The sequence below is a fragment of the Solanum lycopersicum genome, chromosome 2, assembly GCF_036512215.1.
Source record: "Solanum lycopersicum chromosome 2, SLM_r2.1".
Classification (NCBI taxonomy): domain Eukaryota; kingdom Viridiplantae; phylum Streptophyta; class Magnoliopsida; order Solanales; family Solanaceae; genus Solanum; species Solanum lycopersicum.
Genome location: NC_090801.1, coordinates 65920650 through 65939519, shown reverse-complemented (window position 1 = coordinate 65939519; position 18870 = coordinate 65920650). Strand labels below are relative to the sequence as shown.

General features: G+C 34.8%; 3 protein-coding genes across 8 annotated transcripts; 1 reads left to right on the top strand and 2 right to left on the bottom strand.

Annotated features, from left to right (window-relative positions):
• Positions 1–150: 150 nt before the first annotated feature.
• LOC101245603 (uncharacterized) lies at positions 151–7405 on the bottom strand. Of its 4 annotated transcripts, none has more exons than XR_011214937.1 (11): positions 7266–7405; positions 6826–6975; positions 6446–6604; positions 4572–4631; positions 3877–3975; positions 2466–2573; positions 2243–2386; positions 1376–1628; positions 957–1064; positions 476–527; positions 151–408 (listed from the first exon to the last, which is right to left on the bottom strand). XR_011214937.1 is itself a non-coding variant. In XM_004232230.5 (10 exons), exons 2-10 carry the CDS (start codon positions 6922–6924, stop codon positions 368–370), a joined length of 870 nt encoding a protein of 289 aa, XP_004232278.1. In that variant the 5' UTR covers positions 6925–6975; positions 7266–7405; the 3' UTR covers positions 151–367. The 4 variants fall into 4 exon arrangements, 2 of the variants coding, with proteins under 2 accessions (XP_004232278.1, XP_004232279.1); XR_011214938.1 differs by having other exon boundaries at positions 2466–2558; XM_004232230.5 differs by lacking the exon at positions 1376–1628.
• A 322-nt stretch (positions 7406–7727) lies between these two features.
• Positions 7728–14531, bottom strand: LOC101055521 (Hop-interacting protein THI034). Of its 3 annotated transcripts, none has more exons than XM_010317557.3 (10): positions 14305–14531; positions 13918–14068; positions 13466–13624; positions 11621–11680; positions 11173–11271; positions 10230–10337; positions 10006–10149; positions 8518–8625; positions 8049–8100; positions 7728–7979 (listed from the first exon to the last, which is right to left on the bottom strand). In XM_010317557.3, the coding sequence occupies exons 2-10, from the start codon at positions 14014–14016 to the stop codon at positions 7942–7944; spliced, it is 867 nt and encodes a 288-aa protein (XP_010315859.1). In that variant the 5' UTR covers positions 14017–14068; positions 14305–14531; the 3' UTR covers positions 7728–7941. The 3 variants fall into 3 exon arrangements, with proteins under 3 accessions (XP_010315859.1, XP_010315860.1, NP_001265956.1); XM_010317558.3 differs by having other exon boundaries at positions 10230–10322; NM_001279027.1 differs by lacking the exon at positions 14305–14531 and having other exon boundaries at positions 7942–7979; positions 13918–14016.
• Positions 14532–16188: 1657 nt separating this feature from the next.
• LOC101250187 (xyloglucan O-acetyltransferase 3) lies at positions 16189–18838 on the top strand. Its single transcript, XM_004233650.4, has 3 exons — positions 16189–16560; positions 16650–16954; positions 17908–18838. The coding sequence occupies exons 1-3, from the start codon at positions 16350–16352 to the stop codon at positions 18679–18681; spliced, it is 1290 nt and encodes a 429-aa protein (XP_004233698.1). The 5' UTR covers positions 16189–16349; the 3' UTR covers positions 18682–18838.
• The last annotated feature ends 32 nt before the right edge of the window (positions 18839–18870 follow it).

The window sequence follows — 18870 nt, the reverse complement described above, 5'->3', positions numbered from 1 at the left end:
TGTTAGTTTAAATATAATGCTTGTTTTATTGACATTGTTGAAACCCAGTTGTAGAAACGGCAATCCAAGATATCCCATTTAAATTTAAAAAGTATGTATACTGGGGAAGAGTAACAGCAAGACAGATTTCAAAGTGCTAGAATAGTTAGCTTTAGAGAACTAATTAATTTCCATTGCAAGTGAGAAGAGAATAATGGATTCGAGCAGGCCCCTAAACAGAAGTTTCTCTAATCCAGATGATTCAGATTATATATCTACAAAAAAAAAAAACAAGACCAGAGAAGATCCATTATGCATCGGTCTTGAGTGTCATTCATCCTTCACAAAATCCCCCAAGCAAGTTGGGGTAGTTGGTGACTTCACAATATTAAGTTGTTTTCTTGTCACATTCCACTTGAAATTCACCACCTGCAAGAAATTTTTCTTATCACCGGGAAAGAGAGATGTATGTAACTACCAAAAGAAAGACCCTTACTCTTAAGATACACGGCTAAATTTGCCTGGGCATCAGCTTCAGTGTTGAATTCCTGATATGTCAAACAAGTAAAACCCCTCAGAATGAGATGAGAAGATGGCTTTTTAAACAATCATGAGTTTAGTACATATGTACAAGTTTAGTTTAAACGTTTCACGAAGAGAAATGCGAAACTAAGTGAATTAATAGACCGGACAAACATGACTATTCACTTCTAGCAACAAGGTGATGAAACCAATTTCATAGAGCTCATAAGCAAGATGGATGAAACTCATTGTTGCATAAATTAAACATGACATTCAAGCACCCACCACTTGCACCTTTTCTGGTCACAGGAGACCACACATAACACACACTATAGCATTTTCACCACAGAAATAAGATGCAGATGCAAGATATAATAAGGACTTCAAAGATCAAAATTCTGATAGACAGGCTCAGTAAGCTCTGAATTAGCAAAAGAGGAGAAAGTTGGCCATACTCTGTAAATATGGTTGATCTGGAATGATACAAAATGATCTTTAAGCTCTTTCACAATCTTGGATAGCTCAGCCATGTTCTGGTTCTTGCATTTCCAGATTCCTTGAGTCTGTTCCATGATTAAAAAAAAAATTAAAGAATGAGAGATCATCCCTGAAGCAGTTCCAGCAATAACTTAATACTTAATGCAATATAAATAGCACCGCAAGAACACATGATCCCAGAATAAGGTCACACAGGTTACAAGGGCAAGAATAGCTACACTTTTGAACTGGTTTGGGTGTCTCTTAGAATGGAAGGGGCAAGGTGCCATCAAGAAGGAAGCTTATACCGAATCATATAAGGTTTTTATACTCATTCCCAGATCTGTCACTGCAAAATCTCTTAGGCATTCTGCAAAACAATCAAATTAACCTATACCTTTATTCTCCAGCTCACTTTGGGATGAACAGAAGCAATTTTTCCGAAGACAATGTGGGGATCCAAACTGCTTGCCTACTGCTGCTCATTCTTCTATGCCACATCATCTCTTAGCTCTGTCATTTTTTAATATAACAGAAATCCCCGAGGATCAATGAGACACAATTCAAAACTTGGTGGATAATGCTTAGCTTTTCCCATTTCTTTTTAAAAGCTTCCTTGGATCATTTCTCTCTCTTCTTTTCTTAAAACACTGTCAAGTGTTGAATGTAATATAGTATTAATTGATTTCTAGATTTATGTAGCTGAACCGACTTTGCCTCATAAAAAGAAAAAAGTTATATGCAGAATTACATAATAATAAACTCAAATTAGTTTTTGTAGTTCACCTTATTCGAGTGCACTTCTAAACTATCTAGTACTCCCTAACATACCCAGTCATGTTATCCACAGTGTGGATTCCACTGTGTGATTTTGGAGTATACATATACAACCTGTGGAGTATACACTAAAGATAATACTTCGGCTATTCCATCCCAGGCTAACTAGGGATGACTTAAGATGATAATACTTAATACCATAGTCCATAAACAGAGATCAACTTTATCATTATTTGGAATGGTCTACTTTCTGGGGCATCTTTGTGTAGCCTGGGGTTTATAAGTATGTCTCAGACACTCTTAATTGCTAGGACATCAGCGGAAAAAGTTCTTCAGCAATTGCTTTAGAACTCAGTTGTTTCAACAAGTTACTGGAATATATAAATCTGACAGGATATTAAAAGTGGAAAAGCAGAAATAATTGACTAATTTGCTTAAGGGAAGATCAAGATAAAACAAAAACAGAAGTAAGAAGAGTAAAGAAGACCTGCATGCAGACGAGTTTTGAGTCACCCTTAACTTTTACATGTTTGAAACCTTTCTCAAGAGCATATTTTAGCCCTAAGATTACACCTCTATATTCAGCAACGTTGTTAGTTGCCACACCCACACCTTCACGCAACCGGAAAACCTACAGAAAAGAACTACAAGTCGAAAACCTGTAAATTTATGGTGACAAACCACATCTCCTAAATGGAAAGGGAGCATACCATACTTCCATCTGCAGCACGCAGCACGGCACCAGCACCAGCTGGTCCAGGATTCCCCTTTGAAGCCCCATCAAACTCAAGAATGCATGAACACTGTATGTAGGGGGGCTGAAGGTATCAAGTTACAAAATGTTCCTCCAAGTTAGAAGCAAAGATCACATACAGATAGTAGAATGATATCGACTTGGAACTGAAGTGCCGATACACTACAAAATGTCTCAAAAGATAAGTTTAACGGGAACCTTTTTTTCTTTTTTTAGCACATAAGAACAAAGTCCAAATAGATTCTTTTACGCTGTTTCTTCAATCATCTATGTGTGTGTGTGTGTGTATATATATATATATATATATATATATATATATAAATGTAGATGATTTATTTAATTTTCTTATTGTTTACCGTCTTTTCGTTTTAAAAGTAGATGGGGTTTATCTTTTTTAAATTGAAAATTGACATTTTGTGAGTGATCAATTCATTAATATGACAACTAGTTATCCTTAAATAATTCAAGAGAAAAAATAGCAAACATGACAACAAAATTGTTCAACCCCTAGCAAGTTAGGGAGCCATAGAAAAATATTTTTTTTTTGTTTATAAGGTAAAGGTTTATTGCCTAAAGTACCAAAAAGGTACCAAAACCAGAAGTTACAAAAGACTGCAGGGAATTATCTTTCTTGACCCAATTGCATAATAATTCAAGGGTATAATTGGAAAAAAACTTCTTATAGAGTTTTAATCCAAACACAAGATGGGGTAGGAAACAATGAGCCAAACATTTGGTAAAAGTAAACCCTGCATTACATATTCCTGCACTACTAACCCCTACTTACCCCTGCATTAGTAATCCTTGCATTACTAATCAGTGTGTCATTAATTTTTGTACCAAACGACCCCTTACATTCTAAAATAAACTTAATACAAGTTATGTTGCTCGGACTCTAAAATGTTGATGAGAGCATGTCGAATCCTTCAAAAGTAGTGCATTTTGGAGGATCTAGCATGGGTGCAGCACTATTTCTTGGAGAATCCCAGCAACATAGATTACATATAAATTTTGTCACCATCTTCCAACTTTGGACTTTTGCGCAACGTTAACCAACAATGTTCCACTTTGCCCTTACAGTTTGATTTAAGAATCACTTGGTCCCCCTTGGATCAGTGGTTGCCGAATCAGGACTTCTCAACCTTTTATTTTCCAAATCAGCTCCAATACGCATCACTATCCTCACTAGTTTCGGCCAGCAGCAGAATAAAGTCAAAACATAGGAGCAAGCCCTTTCCAAGGCTAACCACCCACCAAATCACCACCCTCACCCCACCCCAAGAATGTCAACATCCAGATAAAGCAGACAATGACAAGAATTTAAACGTATTGATACAAAGAATTGTTAGGTAAAATAATATACTTACACAATATGACGAAATCGGGGGAATTTCTAGGCAATTGTCTAATGTGGCATGTTTTTGCTGACCAGCGGCTGAAAACGAAGGAGATGCAACCACCTCCATCTGAATGTAAGAAAAATAATCATGTGAATATCAAATACACTACACACACCTTTTCATAATAGGAAGACTTTCACATGCTGACTCAATTAAATTAGAAAAGTATATTAAACAAAATAGAGGACCGAACAAATTATCATAAGGCGAGACAAGATTAACTAAAACCTGTGAGTTGAACCATCGACAAAATTGAGTTCTTAGGACAATAAATCAGTTTTATACTAGAAACTATAAATGTGAAGCACAACTTCGTTATTAGAGCAACTACATGCAGCAAACAGGCTTATCCTTGACATTTATACCACCACTAGATGAGTATCCTCATTTTACTTCAAGAGCTATAGAGGAAACCGCCATCCCTAGACCAGACAATTAGTTTCTTATTCCAGGAAAAGCACAAGCCTAATAATAAACACCATCCGAAATTTCCATGCCATCCTACTTCACAACATGTTAGGGCATTGTAGTAACTGATGATATAGTTTTTTTGATGACTGAAGTTGGGCATAAAGAAAGTATAACTGTTATGAACCTTTCAAGAAAGACATACCCCATCCTATCAATGTAAGAATAATCTGGATTGACCATTAAGAAATTACCTGCATCCTCTTCTCCGGAAGATTCTTCCCCATAATTTTATCTTTCGAAGAGCCAGGTTGCTACAAAAACAGAAAAAAAAAATGAAAAATCAGCATGCATGATATCGTCTTTAATGTAAAATTGTTACTAGAAAACATGCTGAAAGTTTGGTTTTCTTCAAGGCACAATTATAAACCATAGACTGCTGAATTTGACAGAGCAAACGGGAACAAACATATCAATAATTGAATGTTAAAACATCTAAGTTTTTCAAGTAGGTATAGCTGAAAAATGTACAAGCAGTATTATGTGCACTCTTTAATTACCAGTCAGTGGTCGCAAGACACAATAGAGGAAGTAGTGTCATGGCAATGACAAAGCGAGGAAAAACTAACAAATCAACCAAGTGAATTAACCTATCAAAGATATCAAATTGGATCCCAAGAATATCATATGTAAGGCTACTTGACAAGTTTGTGTGACCACAAGTAACAGTAGTCAGTTCTGCGTCAGAGACATATATGACCCCTTTCCACCCATGAACCAAATTAGCCTTGAAGCAATATAACATATGGCAGTAGCATTATCAAAAAGAAGTATGCGCCACAAAAAGTAGGCATGTATGACATTTTCTCTTTGAAATGCTACCACGCACCACATAATCGGAAAAACACTTAAGATTTTTTTAAAAAAAACAGCAGTTTATTCACATTAAGCTTTTCAATAGTATTCATCGTTTTTTTTAGCTTTGAAACAGTATTTATTCATCTAATGCAAAAATAAATGATTTCTTCCCAGTTCCAGTCCTACATCTTTCAATTTCTATATTTCAATACATACAAATCTAAGTAAATATTCACTTCCTTTCTCATGCATCTGCTGGTGGTACAAAATTATCCAATGACATCAATTTTATGTGTCATCCATTCAAAAATCACCATTAAAGAATCAATGCTAGCAAAACAATATTAATTTTATTTTCTATATACCTAAATATATTTTAGTTAAAAAAAAAATCAGAATCTCTACCAAATATGGGCCTCAGCTATGAATTCAATAAAAACTGTATAAGCAAAGATATAAAGACACATCATCCCAGAGTAATTCTTCCAGTAATGATTGTCCTATTATGATGGTCTAAGATGGAGCGATATTTTGCTCTTCCAAAACACAAGGGCACTTTATTATTTAGAACCTATGCTACATAGGAAAAATTAATCTCATGAGCTCAAAACCATTTCTGCAGCGCCAAAATGATGTGTCATGAGACAAATTGGAAGGAAAAGACAATAGAGAGCGCTGAAGAGCTATCTCTTATCTCAACAATCAGATGAAAGTGCTTCAAAGAGGAAAAATGAGATGGATATCATGTCAAAGCGGTAAATAACAGTTGCATTCAATATTTGTCCATTTTCTTTAGAAAAAGGAGCTACACGGAAGCACCAGCGCCACGCAAAAGAAGATATCAAAGCTACGCAAAAGACATACACCTAAAGACATAAAAACTCACTAAATGGAGTAGATACAACTGCTAGTCACTAAATGGAGTAGATACGACTGGTAATCACTACCACTCCGTTTCCAGTAAAAGGTCACTAATTGGAGAATTGATCCTACTCAATTGCCGATAACATAGTTGGAAGATCAAGAGAAGGATTAGTTCAGCCTGATCGCGAACAATCATGCAGTCAGTCAAGGTTGCAGCACACTACTGGGTCTAGATCATGATAACAGAAGGATGGGTATGAAACTTAAATGCCGGACAAATTTTAGCATCCACATTAACCAAAATTTGACCCAGCTATTATTAAACAGTTAAGACAAAATTGTCAAATAGATTAAACAACTACATCTACCACCAGTTCAATAATAATAAAATGATAAACTTTCTAACCCGAAAAGGGCATGGGACGAGTATCCCAAAGAGATCATCTCGAACATCACTGAAATCCATAGAATACATTGCATTTTTGAGTCCATGAGATGCCAAATACTCTTCTGATTGCTTAGCCAGGTGATACCCTTTATAAACACTTATAGCTGGTTCACCAACCTGAAAGATCACAGAAAATAATAGAAAATACATCAAAAGAGCATCTGATAATATTATTACTTGTGCTCAAATCAACTAAGCTCTATTTCTTCATCATTGTTAAAAAGCTGTAATAATTAGACTCTTCTTATACTTGAGCTCTACATGACTCCAAAAAAAGTAGTCCAACAGATAAGGCCGTCTAAGGCCCAAAAGCAGAAAAAACATTAAAGGAAACGTACAGAAGATCGTAGCAGAGCTTGTAAATCACTGAGGTTCTTATAGACAGCGATCACATCCCCTTTATGCACGACATAAAAAGCATCCTTTTCGTCCCCCATTTATGTGTCCAACTCCAACGCGTTTACTTGGCTTTGCAAGTTACTCCACCACTGTATCAACACAACACAGTATTACTTAGTGAAAACACAGAAACAAATACTTAAAGTCCAAGTTCCAGAAAAAAAAAAAACTACATTCTAAACTCACTGAACAATTTTCAGTATACATATTACCCTGCATGTATGATCAGTTGCAGTTAATATAGTAGCAATGATACTCAATTACCATCTCAATTAGGGTTTTTTTGTATTGAATAAAAATCGTACTTTAGACACAAAGATAAACGAATTAGGATTTCTGAAAACATAGAAAAGTGAAAGAATACAATGAAGATTCTTACCGAGCAGAGGAAGAGAGTGAAGGGAGTAGTTGGGACTTGGGAAGAGAGAGAGAATTGGATTTTTTTTGCCAGCAGCTCATCTCAGGTCTCAATACTTTCAATTTCGTTTAGTCCCGGGTAAACGGGTCAGCTGATTTGGGTCCGAAACTACTTATTTGGGCTGTCCAGTTATAATTTCTGAATATTTAATTAATGTTCTGTCCTTGTACTTGCGCAATTACACAGTAATTACTTATTTTTTTATCTAAACAACTAGTGTACTTAATTTATATGTTCAATTGGTAAGCTTCCCCATGAAAAGCAAGATCTGGAAAAGAAAAATCATATAAAAGCTTTTTTTGAATTTTCTTCGCATAATAATTCAATGTTAAAACACAACTGTGTGTGTGAATGAATGTCAGTGATACTAATTAGAGCAACAGTAAGAGAGGTTTCAACGTACTATAAAGAAGAAGCCTGGTGTACTTGTCCCAACCAATTTTCATTGCAAATTAGGTTACAGCAGAAGCTACTTTCAATCCAGATACATAATTAGGTTACATGCACATAATTCAGATCATATATCTACATGTTACAAGTGTAGTTTCAGACAACTGAATATCCAAATTGGTCTGTCTTGGCGGTCATTCATCATTTCCTAAATCCCAACAAGTTGAGGTAGTAGTTGGTGACTTAATTAAGTTATCATGTCACATTCCACTTGAATTTCGCCATCTGCAACAAAATATTTCTTATTAGATTTCTCACGGAAAAAGAGAAACTCACAAGACAAAAGACCCTTACTCTTGAGATACACGGCTAAATTTGCCTGGGCATCGGCTTCAGTGTTGGATTCCTGATATGTTAAACAAGTAAAAACCCTTGGAATTGGATGAAAAAAGGCTTTAAATGATTAAAAAGAACGGAACAATTATGTGCAGAAAAATTCTGAACTGTTCATGCAGAGCAACCAGAACAGAGTGAATTGATTGACTAGGGAAGCATGATTATTCACTTCTAGCAACAAGGTGATAAAATCAATTTCGAAGAACAGCTTAGCAAGAAAAGAGAAACTATATATATTGCATAAATTAAACATGACGTCCAGGTACCACCGCTTGCACCTCTTTTGGTCACAGGAGACCACACTACTCCATATTTATCACAAAAACAACATGCAGTTGCAAGATATAATAAGGACTTCGAAAATCAAAATTCTGATAGACCAGCTCAGTGAGCTTCAAATTAGCAAAAGAGGAAAAATTGGCCATACTCTGTCCATGTGGTTGATCTGGAAAGACATAAACTGATCTTTAAGCTCTTTAACAATCTTGGATAGCTCAGCCATGTTCTGATTCTTGCATTTCCAGATTCCTTGAGTCTGTTCCATGAAGAAATTTGTAAAAACAAGAGACCGGCCCAGAAGCAGTTCCAGCTAAAACATAAAACTGAAAAAAATATAAATAGCACGGCAAAAGCACATATGATCTCAGCGTAAGATCACATAGGTTGCAAGGGAAGAATAGCTTCACTTTTAAACTGGTTTAGGTGTCTCTTGGGATGGATAGGATGAGGTACCATCAAGAAGGCAAGCTATGCCATCCCATAATTCCTATCAAATTACATATAGGCTGAATATGTCTCAAATCCTATAGGGTCTTTATAGTCGCTCCTAAACCTGTCACTGTAAAATCTTAGGCATTTGGTAATAAAGCCAAAATAAAAGCCAAGTAAAATAAGTTTCTTGAATTAATCATTAACCTACACCATATGTTCTCCGGGATTCAAATTGGGATATTGAGAAGCAAGTTTTCACAACACAATGCGGGTTGCCAAACTGCTAGCCAGCTGCTGCATTCTTTTATGCCACAACAGCTCTTAGCTTTGCCATTTTCTAATTATAACCGAGAAATCCTCGAGGGCCAGTGATGCACAATTCAAAACTTGGTGGATATTGCTTAGGTTTTGTCATTTCTGTTTAAAAGCCTTCTTTGATCATCTCTCTCTCTTTTTTATCATAGTATTTCATGTTTTTATGTAGCTGGCCTAATCAACTGACTCATCAAAAGGAAAAAGATGATATGCAGAATTACAATTCGTGAGGAAAAAGTTGAGGTGAAGACATGGTTAGTGCTTGAAAAAACAAGAAAAAAAATGATAACATTGTGCATTAAAAAGCAGCCGGAGAGACCTTTATAGAACTGAAAGTATTGTTGATGTTACATTCGGTTGATTTTGCTATGACTATGAATTATGATTAAATGAATTATACACACACATTCATTTATCTTTGTGTGTGTATGGTGGTTTTTTTTTTTTTTTTTGGGGGGGGGGGGGGGGGAGGGGGGCTCAACCATGAAGTCCCAAATGAAGAATCACATTCATGAATCTTAATTAATGTGTGTTTTGTTACTCAAAAATATTTTTCAATAATTTTATGTGATTATGCAAAATCATATTCTAGTTAATTTGGGATGTACATGTCCAAAAACTAGTTGGTTAAAAACCATGTGTCTCCTTATATTGAACGGTCCACTTTCTGTTGGTGTAGCCCAGTTCAATGAATATGTCTCTGACACTCAATTGAAAAGACTCTTCAGCAATTGTTTTAGAAATCAGTGATTTCAATAAATTACTGAAGATATACAAATTTGACAGGATATTTAAAGTGAGAAAGCAGAAAAATTGACTAATTTACTAAAAGCAAATTAAAAATGAATAAAACTAAAAAAAACAGCTGTAAGAAGTAGAGAAAGAAGACCTGCATGCAGACAAGTTTCGAATCGCCCTTGACTTTAATGTGTTTGAAACCTTTCTCAAGAGCATATCTTAGTCCTAAGATTACGCCTCTGTATTCAGCAACATTGTTAGTTGCCACACCTACACCTTCACGCAGCCGGAAAACCTACAGAAAAGAATCACAAAGTCGAAAACCTGTAAATTTGTGGTGACAAACCACATCTTCTAAAAGGATAGGGAGCATACCATACTTCCATCTGCAGCACGCAGCACAGCCCCAGCACCAGCTAGACCAGGATTCCCCTTTGAAGCCCCATCAAACTCAAGGATGCATGAACACTGCATGTAGGGAGACTGAAGGCATCTATTTACAAAATTGTTCTTCCAAGCTTCAAGCAAAGATCACATAAAGATACTAGTACTTAAAGAAAACAGTGTGTTCATCATATTACAAGCGAGTCACACCACCCTATTTGGCGAAATAAGACCAACTCAGCTACAATATCTTACATATGTCGCAGAGACATGATATTTTGACTTGGAACTGAAGTACCACAAAATAAATACAGTGGCTCAAAATATAAGTTCAAAGCACATTACTATTTCTGTAATTATTGTAGATAGTAATTGCACAGGTTTAAAAGTGAGAACCTTCTATATTGTCTCTTGCCACTATCTTATTTGGAGAGGTCAAAGATACTTACTGAGTACTCTTACTCCCCTACACTTCTGCACCGAGTGTGCAGATATAGATTCAAGCTTCAGCAGAGTACGTGAGTGAGCACTCAAGATCTATCAACATCCCAGTGTGAGCTGTTGAGCTATCAGCTTGTTCATGGTAACTTAGGGTCTTTTTGTTCTGATTTGTACTTCAGATTGATTATGCATTAGTCTCATACAGAATTGTATCTCATATTCTTAGTGATCATGACTTGTGAGTTGTGACATGAGTTCCTGAGGCTGATCAGATATTGTTATATTTATGCTATATTCACTGTTCTACATTCTTATTACCTCTTATTGCCAAAGTGATTGAAGAATTATTTTTTGTTTGTTTGCCCGATGAAGGACACTGAGTGGTTTCTGTTGTGACAGGCTAACACGATCCTATCCCTCAGAATATCAACATATAGGTAAAGCAGACAATGAAAAAAATTGCATATCTTGATACAACAAAAATTTAACTTACAGGATATGACGAAATTGGGGGAGCTTCTAGGAAATTGTCCAATTTAGCAAGTTTTTGCTGACCAGCAGCTGCAAATGAAGGAGATGCCACCAACTCCATCTGAACGAAGGAATAAAACAAAGTGAATATCAAAGACTTATCCACGACATTTATTCTACTACTAGATGTTAGTTCTCATTACACTAAAAGAGTTATTAAGGAAACCACCATCACTAGGCCAGACAATTAGTTTCCTATTCCAGGAAAAGCAAAAGCCTAATAATTGACAACGTGTACAAAATTTCCATCCTATCCTACTTCAGAATATATTAATGCTTCGCAATAATTGATGATATAGTTTGATGGCTTAAGCTGGGGCCTAAATGAAGTATATCAGTTATGATTTTCAAGAAAGACATGCCCCGTCTAATAAATGCAAGAATATATGGATTGGCCATTAAGAGATAACCTGCATCCTCTTTTCCTGAACATTCTTCCCCACAATTTTATCTTTTGAAGAGCCGGGTTGCTGCAAAAACATGAAACATTAAAATCCATCAGCATGGAATGGTGTTTGATGTAAATTATAACTAAATAAACATGCTACTGTTGTTTCTTTTCATGGAACAAAATGTATTCAATAGAGCAACAGGAGACAGACATTTCAATAATGGATACCAAAAAAATCTTAGCATTTCAAGTTGGGTCTAGCTGAAAATTGTAAAAGCAGTATTATGCTCACTTTCTAGTTACCAGTTAGTGGTTGCAAGACACACTGGAGGAAGTAGTTCGACATGATGGCAATGACAAAGCAAGAAAAAGCTAACAAATCCAAAGAGACAAAACCTATCATCAATATCAAATTTGGATCCCAATAATCACATTTGAACAGCTATTAGCAAGCTTTCGTGACCATGAGGAAATAGTAGTACAGTTCTGCATTTGAGACAGATCCAGACCCCCTCCCCCAAATATGAAAATTAGTCTTGAAGCAGTATAACTTATGGCAGTAGCATTATCACCAGGAAGGTGTGTGCCACGAGAATAGGCAAGTATCACATTTTCTCTTTGAAATGCTACTACGTATCACATAACCAGATAATACTTCAAAAAATTATTCTTCAGCTTATTCACATTAAGCTTTTCAATAGTATTTAGTTGTTTTTAATTGCTAGCTTTTCAACAGTATTCAATCGCTTTGCTCTCTTATCCAGTGCAGCAAAGAAACGATTTCCTCCCAGTTCTCCACCAGTCAATTTTACTTTTCATGTACATATATACATATAAATCTAGCTCAACTTTCACTTCCCCTCTCATGCATCTTAACTCAAAGTTCTCTTTTGGTAAAAGTTTATCCAATCACATCTATTTAATGTGTCATCCGTTCAAAAATCACCGAAAAAAATCGTCGCCAGTAAATATTATTATTATTTCAATTTTCTAGTACCTGTGGATATATAGTAGAAAAGCTAACATTAGTATTGTGAAAGGCGATTGCCTCGTCGCCAATGGCAAGAGGCGAGGCGAGGCGAGGCGACCCTTCATTGCCTTTTAGCTTTGTGGCGAGGCAATCTTCAAAAGGCGACGTCATGTCGACAAAAGGCTAGAGGCGAGAAAGGCTAGGAAGGTGTCGCCTTTTGTGTTTTTTTTTAAAAAAAAAGGCGACAAATTTAGGATTTTTTAAAAATTAAAAGGTAATTTTAGGATTTTCGACTAGACTCCTCCGGTAACTTGCCAGGCTTTTCCGGCGACTCCAAAGTCTAACCAATACATATTTCTTGTTTTCTTCTTCAGAGTTGGTCACTTTTACCTTTGTTTTGACTTTTGTTCTTTTTTTTCTCTTTCATGTTCTAGGCTTTTAGTACGTACTATCTATTTTTAGTTTTTAATTTGAAAAAATTGCTAATATGTTATTGTTTGATTATTTACATATGCAATTAAAATTTTAAATATTTTGGTATTAAAAGGTGCCGCACTTCAAAAAGGCGAGCGCCTCGCCGTTCGCCTCGCCTTGTGGCGAGGCAGACCCTTGTCGCCTTTTATCGCCTATCGCCGTCTAAAACACTGGCCTAACATTCTAAAAAAAAAAGGGAGGGGAGGGGGGGAGATCAGCCTGACCGAGAAATTCACGCAGTCAGTCAAGCTAGTGGCGCAGTACTATAGTCCAAATCATGAAGGATTTATATATATCTTTCAAAGCCGGAAAATAGCCAAAATTTGACCCAACTATCATCAAATTGACATTACTACCAAATAGATAAGACAACTGCATCTAATGCCAATTCAAAAACAGCAGAATGATTAACTTTCTAACCCGAAATGGGCATGGGATGAGAGTCCCAAAGAGATCGTCTCGAACATCACTGAAATCCATAGAATACATTGCATTCTTGAGTCCATGAGAGGCCAGATACTCTTCAGATTCCTTAGTCAAGCGATACCCTTTAAAAACGCTTATGGCTGGTTCACCAATCTGAAAGATTAGAATTAAAATAATACATTTAAAAAAAGAAACATCTGATAGTATTATTACTTTTGGTCTAATTAATCAATCAACACTACACTAATGGGATTGGCTATAATGTATCCAACTATTTCTTCATCATTGTTCAAAAGCTGGAATAATTGAACTCTTCCTATACTAGAGCTATAAAAGACCAAAAAAAAAAAAAGTAGCAGTACAATAGATACAATGACTATAAAGGAAACTGTCTTTGGCCCAAAAGCAGAAAAGTATTTAAACCTTAAAAGGTAAAAGAAACATACAGATGTTCGTAGCAAAGCTTGCAAATCGCTCAAGTTCTTATAAACCCCGATCACATCCCCTTTGCGCACGACATAGAACGCATCCTTCTCGTCCCCCATTTTATGTTTCCAACTCCAACGTTTCGACTTGACTTTGCAAGTAACTCCAGCACTGTATCAACACAATCATAAGTTTTAGCAAAAGACGAAACGAAACAACAACTACAAGTGCCCAATTTCCTCAACGATTTGAAGACTCAGAGAACAATGTACGGTCTACGTATTATTACTATATGATTTAGGGCATTTTCTTCACACTTTTTTTCAAATAGACCCGAATTCCGACAGATATATGGAATTAGGATTTATTCGAAAACAGAGAAAAGTGAAAAGAAGGAAACTTCTTACCGAGCGGAAGAGGAGAGTGAAGGGTGTAGTTGGTTGGAAGGTGAAGAAAGGGAGTTTTAATGGAGTTTTGTCTTTGTCAGTAGCTGATCTCTCAAGTTTCATTTTGGGAAGTCGTGTAATATTTCAGCTAATTTTGATCCGAAACTGCATATTTGGGCTGTTTTGCCGGAAACATCAATTGGGCTGATTATTTTCAACCGGCCCGGCCCATAGGCTACTCCACAAGCAAAAATATTCCTCAACTATCCTAGTATTTATAAGAGTAAATTTTAGAAATTAACAAATAGTATAATTAGACTAGGTTGGTGAGCGAGATTAGAAGAGAGAGGACAGAGGGTGGAGAGTGTAGAGAGGTAAATTGTATATGTATATCGGTTAGATAATTGTATATATGTGACTACTATGTATAATGATTGTGTTTGTATATCCACATAAAATTTAGATTTGTTTACAATTGAATCGAGCTAAAACATTTGTATTTATATATCAATTTTTTCTCGCTTAATACAAACACAATTGTATATTATATTTGTATAATTTGTGTTGTATAAAGCAAGAAAGAAAGGGAAAAGAAAATTGAACTGGGGAAGATTTATATTTATATAATTATAAGTGTATACGACAGAGTGATATGTATGTATATTTGTATATCAGTACTCTATCTCGCTTTATACAAGCACAATTTATACGTTTGTGTTTGTATAAAAGTGAGAGAGCCGAAAAGAAAATCGAGAGTGGCGAGCGAGATTCCGGGGTGAGATTCGAGAATATCAAAGTGTTTATTACGAATTAAAACTAAATGAAACTGTACCTATAACATCTATTTAAAATAATAATTTGCTATAAAACACAATTTTTCCTACTTATAATGAGCCCAAATAACACAATCATTTTGAACTTTTAATTTTTATGGAAAAAAACAATTTAAAATTATTATTTTCACTTTTCTTATGAAGGGTATATGTGAGTCATCTTTATAATTAAAAGAGTAACTATAAATGATTTTTATTAAGAGAAATAGCTTACCTCTAAATGACAAAATTAAGGGCTATATCAAGTCCCTATCTATTGTTTTATTTTGTTTATTATATTTAAAATCATTTAGTAGTTCTTCTTATTGTTACATATTACATACCAAACCAAAACATAAAATAAAGTTGACTAATGTGAAGTTCTTGGTGATTTTTCTTCAATTTCTTCAAATTGTGGGTGTGGAAAAGGGAATTACAAAGATAGAGAATCGAATGTTCGTTATTATGATAAAATTTTAGATAATCAATCAACACATTCTACTAGTGTTTAATTAAAATTACTTTTTCATAAAAATAAAATGAAATTTATCAGATCATAAATCAAATCGTATTTGGCACAAATTCCTTAATTATTGAACAATGTACATATATAAAAGTTAAGTCAAATAATAAAAAAAGGTCCTCGCTATACTCAAGCTGTAAATTTCATAAAGGGTTCCCAAATCATATTAATTGAATAGATAAAATTCTCATGGTGAAAAAATAATTTCTTATAAATTATAAAAATATATATTTTCAAATAGTTAAGAGCTATAGTAGTCAAAATAAAGATGAACATAGAGTAGTTTATATGTTAAAATTCTTTTTTTTTTCTCATTTAGATTTTAGTGTTCAATATTATAAATATATGAAGCTTAATTAAATTTAGATTCGCACTTGAAAGGTGATTTCATATTTAAGGAGACTCGACGAGATCTCTTAATTAAAAATGAATAAGTATTTGCCACTCCACTATAACATTAATAATATATAAAATTAAATTCACGTGGCGAAGATTAATGATAAATTGCTAAATATGTGTATCAGCTAGGATTATGCAGCTATATATATGTTTGGTCTGAAGTGGTCATGTGTGTATAAGATGGATTATGACCTGTCGTGCAGATGGGTTCAGTGAGGAGTGTACCTAACCATCACCTACTCTAGAAAAATTAACCCATTCTTCACTTAAAGTAGAACAAGCACCACATTTCTCTCTGTTTCTCTCTTCTCCTTGTTGTTAATGTATATCAAATGAAGATGAATTTTCACAATTATAATCTATTTAAAGAGGATAAGTTTCGTAGCCCAGGTTTCTTATTGATCTATTCACTCTTTCTAACCGTGATTTTCAGCTGCTACATGCTTCATTTTTCCTTCAGCCCAAACGTTAACTTCATAACCAAACAAGATTCAGCTCCTCCTACTAAATCCTCACACGTTACAAATCACTCTCAACCTGCAGGTAAGTAAGTTTTTTAATCACTTATTGTACGTATTTCTCACTAGTTTTACATTGGATGTCAACCTCGTCTTTGCTCATATTTTTGGCAGTTCACAACAACATTACATCCGATTGTGACTTGTTGAATGGTAATTGGGTTTTAGAGGAGAAGGGTAATTATTCTCTGTATTATACAAACTTTAGCTGTCCAACAATTCCGCATTCAAAAAACTGTTTGTTGAACGGAAGGGCAGATGAAGGATTTATGCAGTGGAGATGGAAACCAGAAGAATGTACGCTTCCGCGATTCAATGCTAAAACGTTTTTAACATTTGTTAAAGGGAAGACGATGGCGTTTATAGGCGATTCCCTCGCAAGGAATCATATGGAGTCCCTACTCTGTATATTATCTTCGGTTAGTTATTCTACTTTTCTTCTTAGCTATTCGTAACTAAATTTATAATTATTCGATACACGCATAATTTATAAAGATTAACTAGTTACATGTCAAAATTCAGGCTAATTTTTTTATTTTATAAAAATAGAATACAAAGAATGAACATAGTTATTGGTGTTATCTCTCTAGGGACTGCGTAATTTGGTGCACCAATAATTATTGAAACGATTAAAATTGCATAGAGATGCGTGATCTTTGCTCTTTTTCCAAAGGTCTTAAAATGAGGTAAATTATGAAAAGACGTGACTGAGTAGGTTTCTGTTGTCAGTTTGACTTTGAAACTTGGAGGACAATCGTTTCCCCATGTTCCGTTTATTTCGAACGCTAATTTAGCAATTAACACATTATTATGGTACGCTCCCGTCTTTACCTTAATGTTATTTTTGATTTATAATATTTTTTTTTAATGTAATTTATAAATATATTAATTTTATTAAAAAAAATTACAGATTTTATTTTATAATTTCTTTTATTAAATTTAATTTTTTATTTAAAAAATAAAAAGTGTCACATGGATCGAAATATAGAAAACACTTTTAATTATTTTTATCAATTTTAAAATTTTTTTTTGCACTTACTAATTTATTTATATGTACTTAAACAATCCTTGCGAAGCTAATTCTTGAGATTTAGCAGGGCTTAGGCTAGGCGTAACATCTTTACATTTTTATTTTATCTAAAATGGTAGAAGTGTTAAAAAAAATTGACTTTGAGCAATATGTCAAATTTATGTTCTCCAACTGCTCCCTTCACATGCAACAAAGATTTTATATTCAGATTTATCTTCACATTAGTAATTATTACACAAATTGCCGCAAAGAAGCACTAAGCTATCATCATCTTTTTATTTGGTACAAAAGAGAATTATGCAGCAATAATAGTAAGATTTAATTTGGTACAAAGACTTGCAGGAAGAAAGTCCAAGAGACATGTACAAGGATGTTGAAGACAAATTCAGAACATGGTTATTTCCTCGTCATAACTTCACTCTCATGGTCCTCCGCACAGAGTTTCTTGTCTTTGCTACTGAGAGAAGTATCAATGGTTCGTTCACAGGCGGATTTGACTTGCATTTAGACAAATTAAATGGGAATTGGACTCAACATTTACCCAACATAGATTATGCTATTTTCTCAGATGGACATTGGTTTCTTCGGCCTAATTACCTTTACGAAAATGGCAACCTTATTGGATGTGTTTATTGTGGGGAAGCAGGGGTTCAAGATCTTGGCCCTGGTTATGCCATTCGAAGAGCATTTGAAGCTGCTTTCAACTACATAAACCAATGCGTGGAATGCTCAGGTATTGTTGTGCTTTTGAGGACATTCTCCGCCGGTCAATTCGAGCAAGGAGCATGGAATGAAGGAGGATTTTGCAACAGAACAAGACCGTTTACTAGAGATGAAGTTAAAATTGGTGATCAAGATTGGGAATTTCGGAACATTCAAATAGAAGAAATTGAAAGAGCAAGAAAAGATGGAGAAAAATTTGGTAACATGTTTGAACTTATGGACGTGACAAGAGCCATGTTAATGAGACCAGATGGACATCCAGGAGCCTATTGGGGCAATAAATGGATGAAGGGCTACAGTGATTGTATACATTGGTGTTTGCCAGGGCCGATTGATACATGGAATGAATTTTTACAGGAAATTCTTAGAAGAAAATTCCCCAATTTTCATTGATTTTAGTGAAAGAATAACATCCTCATTTTATTCAATTCAAAATTTTCTTCTGAGTTATGGGGAAGTGGCCTTCGGCCTAAATGGATTAATAATTGTAAATGATGTTAAATTAATGTTGTATAATACAAGAATAATGCGAATTGTTCAATTAAGCCAATTATACAAGTTTGTAGGTTAAAAAGTATGTGT